Genomic DNA, 22,061 nt, shown 5'->3' with positions numbered 1-22,061 from the left:
CAAAATAGCTGCTGTAAAAAAGGTCTATTGTTCTACTTTGACATTTGGCTCTTTGTGAGTGATAGTACTGACTTACCTCTGTTTACTACTTCAAAAATAATGAATAATTAAGTGCACATTACACATTACATAAGAACATGTATTTCCCATTTGATTGCCACCTGCAGAAAATGTTCTGATCCAAACTTCCAATCCTCCCCTGACAGAATTCCCCTCGTGGACATATAGCCACGAGGACACAGTGAGTTTCAGTGCCTACGATGTAGGTAAGAACCACGGGAGCAACTTCAACGTGTCCTTCTTCCTGAGGTCTTTAAAGCCAGACGGGCTGCTGTTCCAGCTGAGGAGGCCCACAGACGAAGAAGGGGGCGAGGTCTACTTCTCAGTCTACCTGGGGATGGGGAGGGTTTTTGTCAGCTCTCTGCCTAACAGCTCCCCGCTGACAGCTCCAATATTTGTGACCACTGGTGAGAAGCAGCTCCTGCAGGTGGAGGTCCAACAAAGGCAGGTGATCTTTGAGCACGCAGGCCTTCGTTATGGGATAGGAGAGATCCCTGAGGTGACTGTTAACAGCGGGGACCAGGCCTTTGTAGGAGGACTTTCAGGGGACTTGGACTCTGATGTGTGGGGGGGGCATTACAAAGGCTGCCTGCAGGACCTGCGTTTAGACTCTGTGCATCTAGATGTGGATTCCTGGAACCGCTCAGATGAGGAGGAAGTGTATTTGCCAAGTGATGCTGAAAATGTAAAGGAGGGCTGCGTCAGTGATGATTCCTGCAAGGTAGGAAGTAGTTCCTTTGTTCCTAACAGTTATATGAAGGTGAACACCATTTGCTGCAAGCCGGGTCACAACAATCCCAGGCTCCTTGCCCAATGCTGACAGCACAAAAATGGGACACAGAATTGGCCCTTGAGTTTTTGACACCTGTCCTAACGTACAATAGTTACAGTTTTAAAACTCTGCTGAAGAATGTTGGCTGAGTTATTTGAGTCTGGATTATATAAAATCTCAATGTTTCCCTCTACAGATGTCGCCTTGTCAAAATGGAGGAGAATGCACCATCACATTCAACGATTTTACATGTTCTTGTCCGGAGGAATACACTGGAAAGACCTGTGAAACACGTGTGTGGTGCGTTAGTGATCCTTGTGTCAATGGCGGTCATTGTGTGGACCTTCCTGATGGATATGAATGTAAGAACATCTGTATGCTTTTATTACTATTATTAGTAATTTCCCCACGGGGATTATTAAAGTATTTCTGATTCTGATTCTGATTCTGATTACTGTGGCTAGTCAGAAATGTGTCATATTCTTTTGGCAATACTAGCGCCCTTTGAAATACTTTGATCTAATTGTTTGTGAAGATGGTGTTACTATACAAACAGCATGAAAATAATATAGTATTGGTAGTTCTGCAGCAAACCAATGTAAATGAATCTCTTCGTGTTGACCCATAGGTGTGTACAATGCCACGTTCGAGAACAACCCTGTGCACTACAGTGCTGGAGGCTCCCTGGCCGAACCCGTCTCTGACATATACATGGAGCTGCGGACTCGTTCAGAGAACGCCGTGCTCCTCAGAGCCTCCTGGGGTTCTGACCTACTGATGGTTGGCCTTCTGGACTCTACAGTCCGGGTGGAGATTCACATTGGCAACAGTGTTGAGACGCTGACCTTTACAGGAGTTCGTCGAGTGGCTGATGGGAGCTGGCACCGTGTGAACATTTCAATGGTTGAGAAGGAACGCAAAGCCTCTCTCTGGGTTATCACCGTGGATGGAATCACAGACGCCAGCAGCGTGCCAGAGCGCACAGGAAGCCTTCATTTTCTTAATGAGAAGGGCGCCACGCTGGCTATCGCAGAGAGCTTTACTGGTTGCTTGGGTGCACTGAGGGTCGGAGGAGTCTACCTTCCTTTTGTGGATGACAATAAAGCCCCGCAGCCATCGCAATTCCATTTGGATGGCAAAGCAACGATTCGTTTGGGTTGTTCCAGTGCCCCTGTTTGTGATTCAGATCCTTGTCTAAATGGAGCCACCTGTGAAGACCTCTTTAATAAATTCGGCTGTGTCTGTGACTCGGGTTGGGAGGGAGAGCAGTGTGAAACAGACACTGATGACTGTGCATCTCAGCCCTGCGCCCACGGAAGCTGTAAGGACTACTTAGCTGGTTTTGAGTGCCGTTGCCACCCTGGATATGCTGGTGAGCTCTGTGATGAGGATCTCGACGAGTGTGAGCATCACGTTTGTGAACATGGAGGCACCTGCCAGGATGGACCCAACATGTACACCTGTATATGCTCCAAGGACTATAGAGGCCCCCTCTGCCAGTGAGTACTCACTTTCTGTGGCTTTAGCATACAGTGTCTGCACAAAGCAACACCACATTCTGGCATTTCATTCATCATTCATTAAATCATTGTTTAACACCTTTTCCACCAGATGGGACTATCCTCCAATACAGTGTGGCGAAGATGTCCAGTGTGCAAATGACGGTATCTGCAATGATGGGCTATGGGGAGCGAACTGCACATGCATGCCAGGTTTTACAGGCAGCAGGTGAGCTCACTTTTACAATAGATTTGACTCTTTCAGTCCTAAAGGTCTGGTGTTTTTATCTACAGAGGGAGTGGGTACTCTTCTACTGAGGCCGCCACAAGCCCCCAGGAAAAGCACTGGGCTTTGAAGACAATTTGACATAGTGGCCAAACCATGTAATGAAGGAAAGTTTATCTTTGATGTGATGCACACTGGCCCAAAAACACTTTTCCTCATTATTTTAGATTGTGAAAAAAGCGCCTAAGACGATAGATAACAACCCAGAGCATCACCAATCAGAATTTGATCTATAAGGATCAATAACATTTGGAAAGTCAAGAAGAGGTGCTTTATTAAATAATTTTATTTCCATTCAAGTTAGTGGAAAGCTAAGCTGGTTAGTAGCTTGGCCAGCAGAAGTCTCTAGTGTGCTCATGAAAACATACCGTATGTGGAAGATCGGGTAGATTGGGTTGAACTTTTTTTGGCACATGTGCCACTGAGCAACTTCCATAGGAATAAACAGAGCCTCCCTCCAATGCTGTATTCAGTTCTCCTTAAGACATCCATGTCAAGAGCTCTAGATACAGCCTTTTACCATTTTTTGCAGCAAATGTAATTTCTTCTACATGCTAGGAAGGCAAGTGTCATTCTGTTAGTTGTACTAAATGCCACTAAATTTTACAAACTGGTCTTTTAATTCACACACATTGTGTATTAAAGTGGAGAGGCAAAGTGATTAAATGGTCAGTTCACTGAAATTACAACTTTGGTTTTGTGTTTTGTTTGGTGGTGTAATAGACACTCCTCCTGCTGGCGTTTGTACTTTGTTTAAGTCCCTCCAGGAATATAAATGATATGCATAACTTGTTGTATTTGTCTAGGTTTTGAGATATCTGTGTAGGGTCCGTTTCCTTGTGGAGTAACAGGGACACACACATTTTTTCAGAGCTTTGAGCAGCACAACCCTGTTCCATTCCCCTCTACTGTATTGCGGTGCAAGCAGAACTCTCTGATGCAGATATCTCCAAGCCTGAACAAATAAAACTATTATGAACTATTAATAAAGTCATAAAGACTTTTTGAGATTTCTCTGTCTGGTGTTTCTGTCCTTTCCAAATCTGACTTAATGCATTTCCTGTCTTGCAGGTGTGAAATGGAGATCAATGAGTGTCAGTCTAACCCGTGCCGAAACGGTGGCTCCTGTTTGGATCGCTTCAACATGTTCGTGTGCGAATGCCCGACTGGTTACAGCGGTCCTATCTGTGACACTAACGTATGTTTGTTAAATTTTTCTCCTTCAGTATTAGCTTGTGTTCACACTGCAAGCCTTATTGCTTAATTCTAATTTATTGCTCAGATCAGATTTTTGTTTGTTTGGCTCTGCACATTATTTTTGGAATGTGGCTCATATTAGATCCAGTGTGAACAGATCACAGTCCTGATGTAAGTCACATAACGAATTAAGATCTAGAGTGCTGTAAAAGTTACATGAATCCTGATATGACTGAGGTCACATTGCAAAGAATCAGACTTGAATCTGATTTGGACCACATAGGAAAGTGGCCCAAATCTGAATTGAAAAGATCAGATTTCATGTGATTTGGACTGTTGACATTGTCATGAAATAAGCAGATTGTTGTGCATTGTTGCCTAGCAACATATAATAAACATGCAATAAACTAAATTCTCAAAGATAGCTGAAGCATGACATTTTACAACAGACTATACAAAACCTTTGTGACATTTTTGTCCAACCTCTGCCCTCTGTGTCTCTGCAGAAACAAGCACATAAACAGGGAGTCCCCTGGCTGGTGGTGGCCATCCCGCTGCTCTGCTTTTGCCTGCTGATAATGATCATTGGCTTGACCTTCGTGGTACTCACGGCGAGGAAGAAGCGTCAGTCGGAGGGTGCGTACAGCCCCAGCTCACAGGAGCTAGCCGGGGCTCGGCTGGAGATGGACAGCATGCTCAAAGTCCCGCCGGAGGAGAGACTCATCTGAGACACAGCGAGTGTTTGAGGGGATCTGAGCACTGCAGGCAGATGCACGGGACTCACTGTTAAACTTTTAGATACTCTAAATACCTGGGCTGAACTGGATGACGTGTGTTGTAGCATACAGCCCCCTCCTGGTGGAGACCAGCTACTGCAATGTGTTAATCATGTGGTGCTGAGTTTTTGACAAAGGACATCTGCCCCTCAGAAACTTACTGACAGGTTGAGGAAACAAGGAAGTACAATCCATTGCTCTATACACTGTAGTTCGTCTAAGGCAGGGCCTTAACCTGTTTCTATAGTCCTAAATAGACAATTTAAGGGCTTTATTTTGAGAACCTCTGCACAGTCAAGTGATACAAGCACACAAAAACTGGCTGATGGTGTTTCCAGAGTCAGAGGATTAGAGTGTGCCTGTGGTGCTGCTGGAAACTGGGTTGCATTTGTAGGAAAGCATCATTAGATGTCAGGGACCCAAACAGCACCCAGCACAGATGAGCAAAGGCCACTAGATGCTGGCTCCAAGAAAACTATGGCTGTGTTAGAGTGACTGGAAAACCAGCACAATTTATTTTTCTATTTACTTGTAATGTGGATCTGGGCTGGAGATTTTGATAATTCCACTTAAAAGACATTACAGCTTAAATATAGGAATAATTAAGAGTGTTTTTAATAAAGTGCATTTTCATGCACAGGTTTAATTTGCACACACAAACATCCACATCTGAGTGGAAACCTAGCAGTAACTTCTGTGGCTGCAAGTGAATACCGAATTGTCAAAATCTGCAGTTTCTCAAAAACCACTTGAGTCAATCTCCATAAGGCCCCATATTAAAATGCCCTATACAGCAAAATTAAACCTGTTTACAGCCTGGTACAGAAAACACTTTTGGCCTCTATAGACAATTTCTCCATTTATGACAACTGTACTGTTGTAACTAACCTGTTTAAATTATATCAAGGCTTAAAGTAAAATATTAAGGTCCAGGCTTTATTCAGCCCGCCTCAGCTCCACCTCTTTGCCCATTTTTGGATTAGCCGGGAGCCGGTGTAGTCAGGACTGCCAAGATGGCGCCGGCCAGCAGGATCCTACACTGAGCTGTCACAACTGCTCTTCAGAGACCAATGGGGGATATTACAGAGACTACAGACATTTTTAATGATACAGTCTACGGTATTAATGTGTGTCCTGGGTGATCTGATCACAAGTGGACAGCTCTAACTACAGGTGTAAATGCACCCATGACACATTGAGGATTCATTGAGATCCGATCGCTCAGACCACATTCAGAGGCATTCTTTTAGCACTGTGTCCTGTACCACACTGAAGGACCGCCTCCTCAACTGAAATCTTCTGCGTAAACTGAAGTACGTATAAAGAAGAAGCCACAACAACAGACAAAATGGATTCTCGTGGTTGAAGTACTCATGAAACGTGCTGTCTGATTTCCATTTGGGGAAAAAGCATCAGTATAAAAGAGTAAACTCATTTTAATTTGCAGGATACTTGACAACTACTTCAGTATTTGAAAACAGAAATGATGCTAGTGTTTATTTGCATATAGAGCGGGGAAGTGAGATTCGATCTTAAGTGTTCACTCGAGATGAATGCGGAGACGCATTTTAATGTCAGGTAAAAACTGACGTACTTTAAGTGTCCACTTTGGATTGACTGAATCACATTGCCATAACCAGGGTCAATGACAGAACAATTTCTCTCTCAAAAAAAAACAAAAACTTACCGGAGAGCATGAGGACATGTACAGCACCTTAAAAAAGTCACTGAGAGCAGAAAATAAAGTAGCTTATGAGAAGACAGCTGCTTATCATGAACTGCTCTGGTCTCGAGAGAGCTGTAGGACAATGTAGGAAACAGTGAGATCAGCTGGGACAGGTTGAGGCCACCTCAGGGTTTCTCACTCTATGTGCCATGGTGTATCCTCACAGCTCTGTGCTGAAATGGGTCATATTTTAATCAACAGTACGGATGGGCGGCTTGCTCCAGTTGAGATCATTGTTGTTGGAAGACAAGTGGGTTGTAGGGGGTCCCCAGCAAAAGGAGGAATAGAAAAAGAAGGAAAAAAAACTTTTTGGGGAATTTTTGGAAGTTGAAACATCCATGAAAGAAATTGGATTGGCTGCCTGGATTGATTGATCCTAGTTTGATTACTGATTGACTATGAAGACAAAATCCTCTCAAATTAGGGGTCCGTAGTCTAATGTGCATCTACTGTGTTGGTCCTTGACATAAAAATGTTTGGGGGATGCTGGGGGCAAAAGTTTGACCCTCTACCTACTGCCCTCTGTGCATAGTGTATGTACTCTGCAAACAGCAGCTCTGTTAAACCCCCAGGGAGGGCAACCAGTGCTTCTGTGCAGAGATACAGAAACAAACACCAGCATTTCCCATGTCTCAGTAAGCTTCTAAATAGAGATACAGAACATGGCTGGGATTGCTGCCAAAAACATAGATTCCCATAATCCTTTACCCCCAAAGTTGCACTGTAATACATACTCCCTACTGCACTTCTCACCCACTTTGGTGCACTCTGACAAAAAAATAAAAATTGCTAACACTTCATATTAAGGTACACATATTCACTATTAACTAGTTTCTTATTAACATGCATATTAGTAGCATATTGGCTTTTTATTAGTTGTTATAAAGAACGTATTAATGCCTTATTCTGCATCAGCATATTCTACAACTACTAGGCCATTATTAAGAGTTTTTTTTAAAACTCCTAATTACTTCCTATTGACATAAACTTAATAAGCTCTGCTCAGTATGGAAATTATTACGTGTTCGTTAAACTACTAAGTAGTTAATAGTGTTCATATAACTCTAGATAAAGTCTTTCTCACAATATGTCCTCTAGCTCCTCCTAGTGCTCCTAATGACATGTGCAAGAATCCATTGGACCTGAATGAAAAAAGTTATTTTTATAATAGCTGCCTGCTGCAGCTTTAAGGGAGGATGAGTATTGTTGTGGTACCTTATAAGGCCCATACTGAGCAGTGCATATTAGGATCACAATTCATATACAACTTCATTTCTTACTATCTATTAGTAGTGAATGATTAGGAGGTTAATGTTAATGGCCTTGTAGTTATAGAATATGGCCATGCCAAATACAGTCCCTCCATCCTTTGGGATTGTTGCAGCCTAAAAAAGCCTGATTTAACTGCAACCACAGTCATTTTTTTGCAATGAAAAGCGAAAATTGCTATAATAGTTTAAACTTTTTTGTCTAATTCATTTAAAGTCAAATACAATTTATTGTGGGTGAGAATAAGATTGCAAGTAGTGACTCAACCTTTAGCTGACTTTGGGGAACTGATTGATTGGTTAAACTTGCGTAAAAGTTTAAATGAAAATTGTAACGTCACGCAGAATTCACAGGGTTCGGTTGAATCTGCGTTAATTGTTGCGATTGCAACTTGCTGGAGAGACTAAAAGAAGGCCTTATGCTACTAATATGCATGCTAATAAGCAGCTAGTTAATGGTGAATATGTGTACTTTAATATAAGTGTTACCTGAAAACTACTGTGTGTGCTTGAAAAGAATTTCTGTTTTGAAATCACCAACTGTCAGATGGCAGTGGAGCTTCAGAGAAAGGTGAGGACGGCTGTTCTGGGGAATTCACCAGTACAAACTGGTGAGCAAAATGGGAAAAATCCATAAAAAACACACATCTAATGCATATTTTTTCAAAAGACTTTTTTTTTTCAGTTTAAATCCATTTAAGCTTGTTTAGTTGATGACAGTCTAGTTTTTCTTGTTAGGACTGCAGTCTGTTCACTCCACAGATCCTGCACAGTTTGTAGACTTATGTTTCTTCTGCTTATGTTGGATTTGGGGTTTCACTGTTGGCGCCTCACATGCTCAAAGGGAGCGCCTCGACCTTGTCAGTAGCAACTTCCCCCTTGTTAACAATCGGTGGTGATGCATTAAATCCTGGGAAATCCAAGACTGGGACATGAATACAAACAGCTTCCATACATATGACGCTCTCAGTGTGTACAACGTGTTTACGATGTAAAGTTGAAATATTGCAACAAAACAAATAATAAAAGGAATAAAAAGACCCTAAAGTGTAAATGTGAGAAGGAAAAATATGACACACACTTTAAGGGGAAAAATGTGATGTACAGTATTAGTCTTTTTTAAACAAATATGTAATCTTTTAGTACGAATTTAGGTGTTGGCTGCACAGTGTGTCACTGTTTCCTTTAGTGATGTACAAAATCCAAGATATTTTATTCATAATGTATTGTAAACATGCAATAAAGTGAAATGGCTTCTGAAATGTCATACAATGTCTGATTATCCATCCATTATGTAAACCAGTAATGCTACTCAGAGCCTATCCCAGCATGCATTATGCTAGAGGAAAGGTCTGTCACACAAATGATAGATTTCAAGGTTTTTTATGGACAAATTAATTCAAAATTAGGGGCCAGTAAATAATGGACAGATGTAAAACATAGTTTTATTCTTTTAGGATTAATATACACCCAAATACTGTTTTGAATTATGATTTTTATTACTTAATAAATTATTAAAAAATAAATTAATAAATGATTTGCCCAACAAATAAAGGGAGAGCTTTTGTCTTGCTTTATTGTAATAACTAATTAATTAAGAACTGCAAAGTTCAAAGGATATAGTCAAAATATTGTTTTAAAGGTTTTTTTATGTTGGAAAATGTGATGTAACTTAAAACCCACATAAAATGCCTCATAAAATGAATGAAAACTCAATTTCTTCTGAGCAAAGCCCCGAAATTTGATACAAATTTGGTTAGAAACACGGCTAATGAATGAAACACAATAACTTTTTTTTGTTTACAAGAACTCCACAAGGCACCTTTGAAGGAGCAGTCTGACATTTTGGGAAATCCTCTTGTTTGCCATTTTACTCAGATTAAGAGAAGATCAATATAAATCATTTTCTATCAACATATCAAGTCCCTCTTTGTGTGTTTACCCAGCACAGGTTTAACCCTGCAGGAAGGCTAAGGAGCTAGCTTAGCTCAAGTTCAAATTGAAAAATGGTCCTTCTTCTTCTTCCTCCTCCAAAGCTGTAAAGCAATAGTGGCAGCGGCGTGAGACTGTAACGCATCAGTTGACACATCAACTGTCAAACACACTTTGGAGTCAAGGGCCTGTATTTGGTAAGATGCAGTCTCAGGGATCCCCGTCTGATAAGATTTAGTTATTCGAGAACTGTAGATTGGCAGATTAACAGTGAGCAGTGTGCAACCTATTCAGTCATTCTTATACATTCTCTAATTGAGCTAACTTCTAGTCAATGAAATAATAGTGAAATTAAAATATTCCCAGTTTTTCTGGGGACCCCCTGAGGCCAGGTTGAGAACCACTGCTCTACACAGCGCACGGTCAGACTCCACCAACAGTCAAAAACCAGTCCCCTCCTCAGCAATCATACCTATATAGGGTTAGCTTCACTTGAGAATGTCTCCAAGCTAACAAGTGGAAGTTAGAACAAACTGCATTTATCTAAGAAACCCAGACAAACTGGAACACACTGTTGTAGATTTTGTTATTGATTTTAATATGTCTTCTGTACAAGTGGACATTTTGGTGTGACGGTAGTGCTAAAGAAACGGTCAGTCACCCAAAACACTGTTTCATCCTCTAAGAACCCCAAATTCATGGTTCCTAAAAGACCTTTTTTTTAATATATATACAATGTTATGGACCAAAGTCACCATGCCTAGGTCCCGCCCCTTCCTCAACTTCCCCCTTTTCTGTACTTAGATATGCTATGTGCTAGGCTAATCTAGGTTGAAAAGACAACCACATTTTAAAGATGGTTAAAAGATAACATATAGTCACATCTTAAGTCAGCTAACCAACAACTGACGTAAATTAGCTAGCTAATAAGATACTTTTTTTTTTGCTAAAATTAGCTTTCAGATTAACTATGTAGCTAACAAATGATGTAGATTAGCTTGGTAGTAAGCAAGAATTTTGCTCTGTATCAAAATGCTAGCTTATGACTGATGCAGACCAGTGGTTCCAACCTTTTCCCTTTTCTATCATAGAGCAAACTGACTATGGGACATATTTTATGGATATTTCATATTATATTCAATAATAAAAATATCAGTAGAGAACCAGTGATGAACACAACACACAATAACTGCAGGAAGTTTGTGTAAAACCAGAGATTTGGATGAATTTTGAGCACATTATTTCCTGTAAGTATTGATCAGAGATGAGTTTTACTGATATTTTCAGGAACTTTTTATTCAGTCTGTGTTATATGTGTAATGGTAGCAAATCACTACCAAACTATACCAATTGTTAATTAGCTAACGTTTCATTAGCAAACTTAAGATATGACTATATATGTCACTTTTATATTTTAACCATCTTGAAGCTTGGTTGTCTTTTAGCCTAGGACATAGCATATCTAAGTACAGGAAAGGAAGAAGTTGGTTTTGACTGAGGCATTGCCAAAATGTTATTTGGAGCGGGAGAGCCAAAGGGGGCAGGGACATTTAAAGGAAGGGGGCAAATTGTTTAGCAAGTGGAATATCTGATAGTGGTACTAGAGGAAAGGATGGGGCTTTACAAGTTAAATTAGTCAGGAATCAATGTGTGGGGGTCATAAATTAAATGGCATGTCAATATGAAGCAGTGAACAAGATTTCTGGATCTGGGCCAATAGACAGATGGTCACTGGGGGGAAAAAGTAACATTGTAATGAACATGTCCTTACGTATCAGTTGTGGAATTTTAATCAAGTGAAGCTGACATGTTATCATGAAATAATTGTATTTTTAGGCAAGTGCAGGAGGATACTAGTCACCACTCTTTAATCAGTCTTAGAGCAAATATAGTGTAATCTTTACACACACACACACACCACACACCACACACAACCACACACCACACACACACACAACACACCACACAACAAACACACACACACACACACGTAACTAGACCTGTAAAGCACATTAAAGCGATTAGGACTCTGTTGGCTTTCACCACGCATGAACGCACAAGATCATCTGTGAAGCAGTAAAGGTGACACCCACACAATCTGTGTTGTTGCTGCTATAGAAACCGGTGGCAAAAATAAGTGACAACCATTATGTCTGCTCTCTATGCACACTTTACATCACAAAGTGTAAGCAGCTTGGAACTCAACAGCCGATCACTGTCATGAAAGAAATACTCCACTAAGGCAAAAACCAACAGAAGGAAATCATTAGTGCATATATCACCATCAAAACTGTCAAAGAGCCTTTAAAACAACAGATATACAATAATGTGTTTCATGTATCCCCGTATATTTAATTTGACAAATGTTTAAAATCATTTTTAGGGACATTACAGTCTATTGTAGGCTTGCAGGTTTTCTTAAAAAGTTTCTTTTTTTTAAAAAACAGTAGGAGGTGACACATTTTCACAGGTCAGAGAGAGGCCAGAGATAGGATTCACACCATGAAGGCCAAAGAAACAAAAGCACTGTGCATGAAGCTACCAAAACATCAACAGTGAGCTAATGAGATTCACCACTCTTTGTAGCTACCATAATTCCATTAGGATGTCAATCAACTATAGCAGACTAGCTACTGCTAATAATACCAGCTAATCGTACAAGTTGACATCATTAAGACATATGCTGTTGTGGGTGTGACATATATCCTCTCAGGAAATACTGCGTGCTGTTTAAGTCACAAATCTATACTGAGCACCACGCTAACGTGGTGGCATTGAAGACAGAGGAAATGAGGGACTGCTGTGCAAAACATTGTTAGTGATGGGCTGTTGGCATCTGAACGTCTTGAAGCAAGGCCTGCTTTGTGTGTGTTTTCCGGGGGAGCGTGGCAGGAAAATGAAACAGACGATACTTTGACAGCGAACGGGTGGTTCAAGAGTGGTGTGCTGGCAGCAGTCCACAGAAGCTCCATTTGTCCAACGGACACACACTCCTGTTTGTCAGTGGTCGGCAGCAGAGCTGATGGTGATGGGTAGGGGACATGTTGTAGGGTGTCACATGAGTGTTCCTACCAACTGGATCAGGACCTTCTGTCGCAGTAAATTATATATAATCTCACCAGAGTAAAGATTTGTTTATGTTTTGGTAATAAAAGCTATTTATTTCAAGTTTAGATTAAATTTCTACTCGTAGTTATAGAGTGCTGCAGTGGTGATGTGTTTTTGTAGTGCAGGTTCCAAAGGAAAAAGCCAATGGGATTTTTATTCATTGGATTTTGGATTATTGCAGAACATAAGCTCTGTGGCGACAAAGGTTTATGAGGTCATAAGGTTATTTTGTTCAGCAAGATAATCTTCACAAATGAACACTACTTGATTTTTGAAGGGTAAATGTGATTGCTAGAATAAAAAGCTAACATTTCTAACGTGTCGCTAAAATGTAAAGTTTGAGTTGTATAGTTTACTGAGTGCGAGTATAAACACAACAAGGCTGTAATGGCGGACTAATGAGCAGATAAATCTCCTTGTTTTAATGTCACCGACAACCTCTGTAGTCTCATTTAACCACTTCTTTTTAAAACAGCTTCAAAATTCACAGCTGGGGTATTTACTGATGGATTTTTTGTCGTACAACAAAACTTGAAAATCTCAAAATCTCTTAAATGACCTTATTTCAGGCGTCAAACCAAAATCAATACAAAAAACCCATTGACTTTGAGGAGAGCTAAAATGCTAGCCCTAACTCAGTTTTAGGACTTGTTCTTGCAGCACTCAATGGGAAGCCAATTACACCTGAATTAACCACTGGGGGCAGTAATACACCTTGAACAGCTACCCTGTCAGAAAGGCAACTAGTGTATTGGTTTACAGCCCAGCCAAACAAACTGTGACCATAGAGCATTCATTGTGTCTTTGTTTTGATAAAGTAGTCTGTCAACAATGGCATCTGACACAGTAAGACTATGCTAACGATCCGGTCTATCGACACATAAAAGATGGATGTTGCATCTGCACTTCCTCATTCTGTACAAAAATGAAGCCCAAATATCTAGATGCCATCTTTCGCAAGTCTGCGCAGTAGTGATTGGGGTTGGCACTGCGATATTATAGCTTCAAATAACTGATTAAAACCAAACATATTAGAAAAAAGGAACATCAGTGGTTGGGGATGTTTTGGCTTCATTTTGGAGAGCTCTCGTGTCGTCTATCTCATGTCGTCCATCTTTATATATGTCGATGATCCTGTGTTATCTTTTGCTTCATGTGCAGTAGGTGCATGCATAGTTTCCTATTAATCCCTCTTGTGCGGGTACACAATTTGAATCCTGCACTGAGCAGGCAGACTTCCATAATAACAATAAAAACAACTATATAGAGAGGTAATAATGGAATAGAAATACATCCAATGGCAGTAGCTCAAACATTTCTGACTGTGAACACAATAGAACATGGGGTTGTAATAAAATGAAAATATTATATACATTTCTTCTATGAATGTTAGTTGCAGAAGCAGAGTAGAGTGTATTAGAGCAATGCGGCATTAACTGCAACAGAAGGTCCGGATATGTTAGTGAGGGAAGTGTGGGTAGTGACGGAGGGACACCTCAGTACATTCACAGGTTTTAATCAAATGTTTCCCACCTCCTCCGAAGGTCCTCCACCTTCTTTTTTTGGGGTGTAGCTGGCTTGGCCATAGTCAGCAGATCCCCAAATGGATCCTGAGTTGTCTGGCTGTCTCCCTCAGCACGAAGTGGCTTTGCCAGTAAGTTCACGGCTGTGCTAGGGACAGAAGTCGAGTCTGCCAGGCTGGAAAGAGCGTGATTACTGGCGGAGGAGTGAGGCAGGGAAGTGACGGAGGGGGGGAAGGCTGGCTGGAGAAGTCCGTAGCTGGGTGGCAGAGTTGAACTGCCGGGCGAAGGCTGTCTGTAGAGCCCCGGTAACGTAGAAAAGGACTGTGGCTGGGGTGGAGTGTGTAAGTAAGAACCTGGGGGAGGCCCATAGACTGCGCTGAAGGGATTCCCACTTACAGTCGGTGAGTAATGCATTTGAGGGGAGGTGTGCTGCAGAGACTGGGCAAAAGGGTTCAGTGATATGTGAGGATGTAGTGGGAAAGGAGGTAACCCTTGTGGGTAAGACCTGGGTGGTAGTGTTGGTTTGCAGGAAGATGATGACACACCAAGATCTACCCCATCACTCAGTGAAGTGGAACTAGTTGGTGCTGAGCTGTTAAGGGGGTCTAGAAGGCTTATCAGATCTATGCTGTCCTCAGTGGCCTTGGTGGGCTTCAGCAGGTCTTCGTCTGTGCTCATGCTCAGGGCTTGCCTAAACTCTTGCCCCCCTGATGTAGTCCCTCCTTCACTAGCTCCTCCTGGTTTAGAGCGTGATTGGGCCACAGGGGGTGCCAGGACACCACCAAGCTCAGGTGTCTTTCTTCCGTGGGGGCGTGGAATGGTGATGTTGCCGGGGGTGGAAGGGTCCAAAGGGTCGGGGCCCAGGCCGGAGAGTTCGTGGCTCGGAGAATGGGTGTCCGTCTGCACAGGAAGTTGGACAGATGGAGGTCTATCGCAGGTAGGAGGCACACAAACGGGCAAGGCTGTTTCATCCTGCCCCATACTCCACAGCTTATTGTAAGGGTTGGACAGCTTGAGGCCTGGAAGCGTTCGCGAGTGTTCACCAACACTCAGGTCCATCCGCTGCAAGCACAAGAAATAATAAGGACCTATGTGCTTATAGCTTACACTACTGATAACCAATTCATGCAAGTGATACGGTTGAATCAATGTGTTTTTCCAACATAGTGACTTTAATATTGCTCAACATAGCTAATGCATAATGATAAAATGCATGTGTAATATGCAATATTACCGCCATTTTTGTTCTTTTCGCAAATTACTTTGTCGGTTGTACAGTGCTCTGTGGAATTACCTATTTGTACTAATCATCTGCACCCTCCCTCCTCCTGCCTCCTGGGTCTCCGACTTAACTCTGAGTTAAGGGGCGACTTTCAGCCAAATAAAGTCACCAGTTAGTTACCATATTCAGCTTAAAGTCGGTGTAGCAGTCAGTGGCTTGTCATTCACTGTGGTTGGCTTGTCAATAGTGTGTTATTTCTTGACTGCGGTTATCGCCTACCAACATAACTAATTTTCTTCATTAGAGTGAATGTATTTAAAAGGACCAGTGTGTAGGCTTAAGTGGCATCTAGCGGTAAAGTTGTAGATTGCAACTCACTGCACACTGCTCGCATCTGTCCAGGTATTGCCAGTGGGTCACACCCTGGGCTATAAGAAATTCTTCCATGTAGCAAAATTAATCAAAATATTCTGTGTTCTGGAAACATATATCAAAATTAAAATATATTAAAATATTACATTAACTATGGTGGTTAGATTTCTTACATCTGGGGACATCAGTCCCTCCAGGAAATTGCGACTGCAATAATTGATGCAAATTCAACCAATTACTCTGAATTCAGAGCAACCTTTCGATTATGTCTAATCACCGCAACTTTTTTTTGTTGAACCTTTTGGCAGTCTTTTGGCAGTAGAACATTTGGACCCATACCTGGTAGGTGAACTTTGCTTGTAGCTCCTCAGAGTCTTTGGGGGTCCTCAGGTCCTCAAGACTTTTAGCTAAGGTCATGGGTTGGCTGTCAGGCTCGTCCTGGCAGCCGAAGATGTCTCCCAGCAGGTTGATATTGGAGAACTTCTCAGTAACTGGGCTGGGAGGGGCAGTGTGACTCTCTGCCCCAAAACCAGGATCATCCCCTTCTATCAACTCAACCTCCTTCAGGGAGCGGTATGGCTGTGGCCTGCAGGGACAGGGTTTGACTGATGGTTACTTATCTCTCTTACACATTAGAGGTCTTCATGTGTTAAAACACTGCACCCAACCTGTAAAAGAACCACTGACTTTAACGCCAAATAAAGATGCACCTACATTTTTATTCTTCCAAGATTAACATGCTGTTATTATCCCTGCACTCTTTATTCAGTTAGTTAAAAGGATAAAGCTGGTAATTATCTCTATTTTTCTTGGACAAATCCATTGAAATGAAAATTGGATGGATGAAAATAGTCTACAATGATACAAAGCACAGTGCCCACCTATTTAAGAAATTGTATTTGATTTGTACTTTAAAAAAAACAGGAAAGTATATATGTGTGACCTGTTTACATCTTTAGTAGGAACAAATTGGCTTGAGGCTGAATCAATCAATCAATCAATCAATCAATCAATCATACATATATAGCCCTTCAGTGTTTTCTTGTTCTATTAGCTCTTTGGTTGTTTAACTGCATACACCATACCCTTATCCTGTGGGATTATTCTTATTAGGGCCCGAGCACTGACCGTGCGAACATTATCCGATCTCAATGAAACTTCACGTTTGATAAGAGTCCCACCCTGAACACGTCTATGTGATAATATTCAGTAATAATGAGAGCCCCACCTAGTGATGAAAGGAAATGTCATATTTTATACTTATATACTTCCTAGCAGGATAATCAGATCTAGCTGAAATCTAGTCAGGAAATGCAAAACATGTTGTTGATGATATTTCATGATTGTGGTGAGTTTTTTAAAAGGGTGTGTCCGTGGCGTCATATTTTGATGTACCCCCAGAACACACAAAGTTGCTATAACTCGAGTGTACATTGTCCAATCGGCTCCAAACTTCACTTGTCTGATACTGCCCTATGTGATCATATTCAATAATAATTACAGCGCCACCTAGTGGTGAAAGGAAATGTCATTTTTATACTTTTATGTATATCTTCCAGCGGTTTGGCCAGATCCAGCTGAAATTATGTCAGAAGTTCCTTAGGATGATGACGATGACATGAATCTTAAGAATTTTCAATTTTGAATTTCATGATCAGCGTTTTTTTCGCATTGTATTTCAACAAACTCTAGGGACTTTGGTAAAGGTCAAACTGGACCTGTACTTTGTATAGCGCCTTCTAGTCTTCCGACCACTCAAAGCACTTTTACACATGTGCCCCCACATTCACACCTTCACACACATTCACACAGTGATGATCATACACATTCACACACCAATGCTGTGCATCAGGAGCAATTTGGGGTTCAGTATCTTGCTCAAGGATACTTCGACACGTGGCAGGAGGAGCCGGGGATCGAACCTTCCGATTTGGGGACGACCCGCTCTGCCTCTGAGCCACAGCCGCACTTTATCGGATCAACTTCAACATTGATCAGTACAGTTGCTGATCAAAAGTTGTGCTATTTGTGCACGTACGTTGAAGGGCGTGTCCGTGGCGTGGCATCAAAGTCGGCCATTTTTAATTTTTTGGTCATTTTCTTTGATTTTTCGCATTGCACTTAATGAACTCCTCCTAGGGAATTTATTGGAACAACTTCAAATTTAATCAGAGGTCAATGTTCGTAAACTTCCTTTACAACTTAAATTGTACTTTAGCAGCCCGCTCATTGTTTTCACTACAGTCAGCTTAAAGAATTGCCACAGAGACAGTCTCCATTGATATGAAAAAAAAACTAGTTGCAGTATTGTATAGTACCCAATGTGTTTTAGTGCCCCTATAAGTAACCTTATATCACTATGGGGTTATATATCTATATATATAAAGTTATGAAGTTAATATAATGTGATCAGAAAATGTTTTTGGCTAATCCTGCTTACTGATTTGCAACACTGCTCGAAAAAGCCTAACAACTACAGATGTTGAAGGGATAGCTGAATCATAATATTAAAGCTCTTAAAATGGCACTAAAACATGGTATCACTTTACCTTACATATTTTTATTGCATCACAGATAGGAACCTCATCTCTCTATTGTTCTTTAGTTAAGGAATAATAGTATCTAGTTGAACTTGTTTTTGTGGAGGATACAGTGGGCATTGTGACAGGCAAGATTTTAGAATGACTGGAACAGCTCCCCCTTGTGGCAATTCAAAATAAATCAGGAAATCAATACCGGACTGTACGTTAACGAGCTGGATCGTGAGGATATTCATGATTAACCATACAATGGAAATTCACCACAATGAACTTACCTGAATGTTTTTTACTGGGATGCGATAATATCTATGGCCTACTATACCTACTCATGGTATATGTATTTTGACACATCACACAATTCTAATGTCACCACCAAACAAAACTGAAAGACTGGGCCGGGTTGGTTTTTTCCCTGATAAAGAGACCTCTATCACACACCTACACCTACACACACCTACACACCTATACAAACACACACATACACACGATCAACTCTCAAGCTATACCTGATCAATGAGTGCCTTCTGTAAATTAGACCACCAACCAAAACCTAATCCCAACACTTTCCTATCCAAACACCATAATGTCCTCCCTGTGAAGCTTTAAAGCACATGTACACACACATTCGCACATTTCAAGAGAAAACAGATAAGTTGAGAAAAGCTTATTAATTAATCAATAGTGCAAAGCCAATCAGAGAGATGCGTACAGAGGCGACCACTCAAAAGGGACGGAGAAGAGAAAGCTGTCAGGAAACCCAGAGATGGAGTCATCGTCGTACTGGAGCTCGTCTCCGGACGAATCCTCAGAAAGAAAGACGGTGTAGTGACGAGTAGGACGGATAGAGCTACGGTGAGGAGAAGGAAGACAACAGGATATTCACAGCTCATTAGCCATAGGTTAATAAAATCCATTAAAGAGGAACAGAAAACTGAAGAAAAGGAAAGTTAAGGATTAGTATTTATATTTTGATACATAATTAGGATTAATGTTACTGTACTTAGAGTAACTATATTATTTGATTTTGAATGAGCATTAAGGAAGCAGTGCAGTTAGTTGAAAAGGAAATTAAATCACACTGTCACAAACAAACAAAGCAATGAACAAAATGCGTTGAACTGCTGAGATAAATCCTGTGTGACTGGAACTGAAGGTTTTCTCAGTAAAAGGCAAGCTGCCACAAGATAATATTCTCCATAGAATATACAGTTAGAGCTAGTAAAATATGCAAACTTTTGTCAGTCTTCAGGAACAAAGATTCCATTTAGAATCTTTTTTTGGGGGCTTTTATTGCCTTTTTTTTTATTGATAGCGACAGCTGAAGATAGACAGGAGAGGGGGGCAGAGAGAGGGGATGACATGCAGCAATGGGTAAGGACTCAGCCTTGGTACATGGGACGCCAGCTCTACCAACTGAGCTAACCGGGCACCCATCCATTTAGAATCTTTAAAATGACGACATGGACGTCAAGTTTATAAAATATAGTTCCCTATCAAGAACGTAAGTATTATTACATATGAATACATTTATTTGATTATTTTCTTGCTGGTACACAACATAGAAAAACCTTTTCTATGTTGTGTACCGGTAATAGTACAGTATTACTGTATAATATGTTCATATTTTGTATTATCTTACTTTAATAGAGCTGTATTTATTGTATTCTATTAGATTAAACAATACAAAGAGTGCTCAAAATATCACAATGTAATAAAATATAATATAAAATTAAATAAATGGTATAAAGCTGGTAAGAACAAAGAGTGGCTTTTACTGTGAAACAGCTGCATTATTACTTTTCCTCTTGCCTGTAGTGTTGTTTATCCATCCAGATAGTTGTGTTGCTGAGTTTTGGAAATACCGGACGTATAAATGTCTGCCTTCTTTCCAAAAAAATATGTATTTTTGATTTGGGGGTGAACTGTTACTGAATTTCTTGCTCTTTTCTACAACACTACCCCAAAGATCGTACAATAAATATATTTAATATATTGCACCATGGACAGTGGAATTACTGTATGTAATAGAGGTAGGCCGTATATAAAGGAGGTAGGCTTACTGGTCAACGCTGCTTTCCAGACTCACATTGCTGCTCGGCCTCTTTAACAGGATTGGTGGGCGAGCCTGTGGAAGTGAAAAAATAATAACTAGAATTACCGCCCTGAGCTTGTTCCCCTCCACCAACAAGTCAAGTAGCAGTTTACATGCATGTCTGTCTAGACTCATATGATATGTATAGTGAAGAATTTGAAGGGATTAAATGGAAGTTATTACTATATTTATGGTACATATGTATAATTTCAATGAATACAATGAATATCAGCTGTAGCAGGGTTCCCACTCTTTTGAGTCATTTTCAAGACAGCGCTTGAAAATGCTTGCTTGCTCACAAATGGTCCTAAAAGCTGCAGTTTCGGGCAAATTGAACACATTAGTTACAGAATGTATTTTACTTGACAGAAAATTATCTTCTAGAAAGTTAAAGTATTCATTGCACGAAAAATTAACATCACCGGGCATTCATGTATTTATGAACCACAGCAACAAGAAATTTAATTATCAATAGTTTTTGTGCATGTAAAATCTTTCTCGATCGCAGCTCTGGAAAAAAATACACTCATTGCTGAAAAGATCACTGCAAGTCTGTTCCGCTTTGCATGTAGTAAACCCCAGTAAATACAGTTTATCCCACCAATAGTCGAGTTTCAAACAAAATTCAGACCTAAATTTACATAGGCCATCGATTATTTCCATGTGTCATGACTAGAAAACTAGTACCTAAGAAAACCCTAAAATCAACAAAGAAATGATAATGGCAGGGGTATCAATAATCATCATTCTCCATTCTTCTTAAGTTATGGCTAAAAACCTAATTTGAGGTCACACTGATCAGCATCACCAATTCAGTGTCTGACCAACTGTGAACAACGGTCATCAATTCTCAAGTTATGGCCAAAAATATGTTTTGTGAGGTCACAGTGACTTTGACCTTTGACCACTAAATTCCAATCAGTTCATCCTTGAGTTCAATTGGATGTGAAATTCAGTTCATTACTTCTTTTCTTAACAAATCCAGTTAAACTTGACAAATCATGGTACATCATCACACTGACGCAAAAAATTGGAACTATAAATACTGACTGATGACTGTCCACAACTGTCAAATACAGGGATTTTCAAACTGTGGGGCACCTCACGAAGGGGATGTGAGAAAGTTGAGTGAGGGCCATGGAGAAGTGAAAGGCACTGGTGCACGCTGGTGTTCTAAAAACAACTGGAACTGGTTATTATAATCTGGCCCGCTTATCAACACACAGCTCATGGAAGATATTAAGGTACTTATATACTCTGAGTACCTGACTGCCAGAAGTTGCTTCTGAAGTCTCACTACTTTTTCATTTACTTTGTCATAATTAATTTAGAACACACAAACATTAGGACTGTAAATTATTGTCATTACTGATTAATGAAGAAAGCTGAACATACTCACATTGGAAAAGTTGAAATCAGAGAATTTGGAATTTTTTTCTTAAAAATGACTCAAAACAATTAATGCTAAGATAAAATAAAGATAAAAAATGGCAACAATCCAACAATGTTTTCAAATGTTTCCAACAATGATCAAACTCAGAGAAATCTTATTCAGGTAACGCTGCGTTTCACCGGTCGCCTGTCGGTGGCTTCATATCCCCTTTGTGCCTGCGTCAGCGTTGTGGTTGTCTGCCAGAAGCTGTCATACATTGACTGTTTATCCAGTCTGAAGCCACATTTTTACGATC

At 40.6% G+C, this 22,061-nt stretch overlaps 2 protein-coding genes across 2 annotated transcripts in view; one reads left to right on the top strand and one right to left on the bottom strand.

Annotated features, from left to right (window-relative positions):
- The window catches only part of crb2a (crumbs cell polarity complex component 2a), a 25,553-nt gene extending 20,028 nt beyond the window's left edge, over window positions 1-5,525 (top strand). Inside the window, exons 7-12 of the mRNA XM_035668239.1 lie at window positions 207-781; window positions 1,029-1,194; window positions 1,461-2,331; window positions 2,444-2,560; window positions 3,689-3,815; window positions 4,321-5,525. Of these exons, the coding sequence (XP_035524132.1) occupies window positions 207-781; window positions 1,029-1,194; window positions 1,461-2,331; window positions 2,444-2,560; window positions 3,689-3,815; window positions 4,321-4,542 (2,078 nt within the window). The 3' untranslated portion in view covers window positions 4,543-5,525. The remainder of the gene's footprint in view (window positions 1-206; window positions 782-1,028; window positions 1,195-1,460; window positions 2,332-2,443; window positions 2,561-3,688; window positions 3,816-4,320) is intronic.
- A 7,180-nt stretch (window positions 5,526-12,705) lies between these two features.
- The window catches only part of dennd1a (DENN/MADD domain containing 1A), a gene marked incomplete at its 5' end in the record, with an annotated part of 18,779 nt that continues 9,423 nt past the window's right edge, over window positions 12,706-22,061 (bottom strand). The window contains 4 exons of the mRNA XM_035668238.1: window positions 12,706-15,209; window positions 16,081-16,327; window positions 18,991-19,128; window positions 20,342-20,406. Of these exons, the coding sequence (XP_035524131.1) occupies window positions 14,139-15,209; window positions 16,081-16,327; window positions 18,991-19,128; window positions 20,342-20,406 (1,521 nt within the window). The remainder of the gene's footprint in view (window positions 15,210-16,080; window positions 16,328-18,990; window positions 19,129-20,341; window positions 20,407-22,061) is intronic.

This window comes from Morone saxatilis, unplaced genomic scaffold (genome assembly GCF_004916995.1).
Source record: "Morone saxatilis isolate NCDOM2014 unplaced genomic scaffold, NCSU_SB_2.0 Contig21, whole genome shotgun sequence".
Classification (NCBI taxonomy): domain Eukaryota; kingdom Metazoa; phylum Chordata; class Actinopteri; family Moronidae; genus Morone; species Morone saxatilis.
The sequence above is the reverse complement of the archived record's forward strand: the minus strand, read 5'-3'. Positions and strand labels throughout refer to the sequence as shown.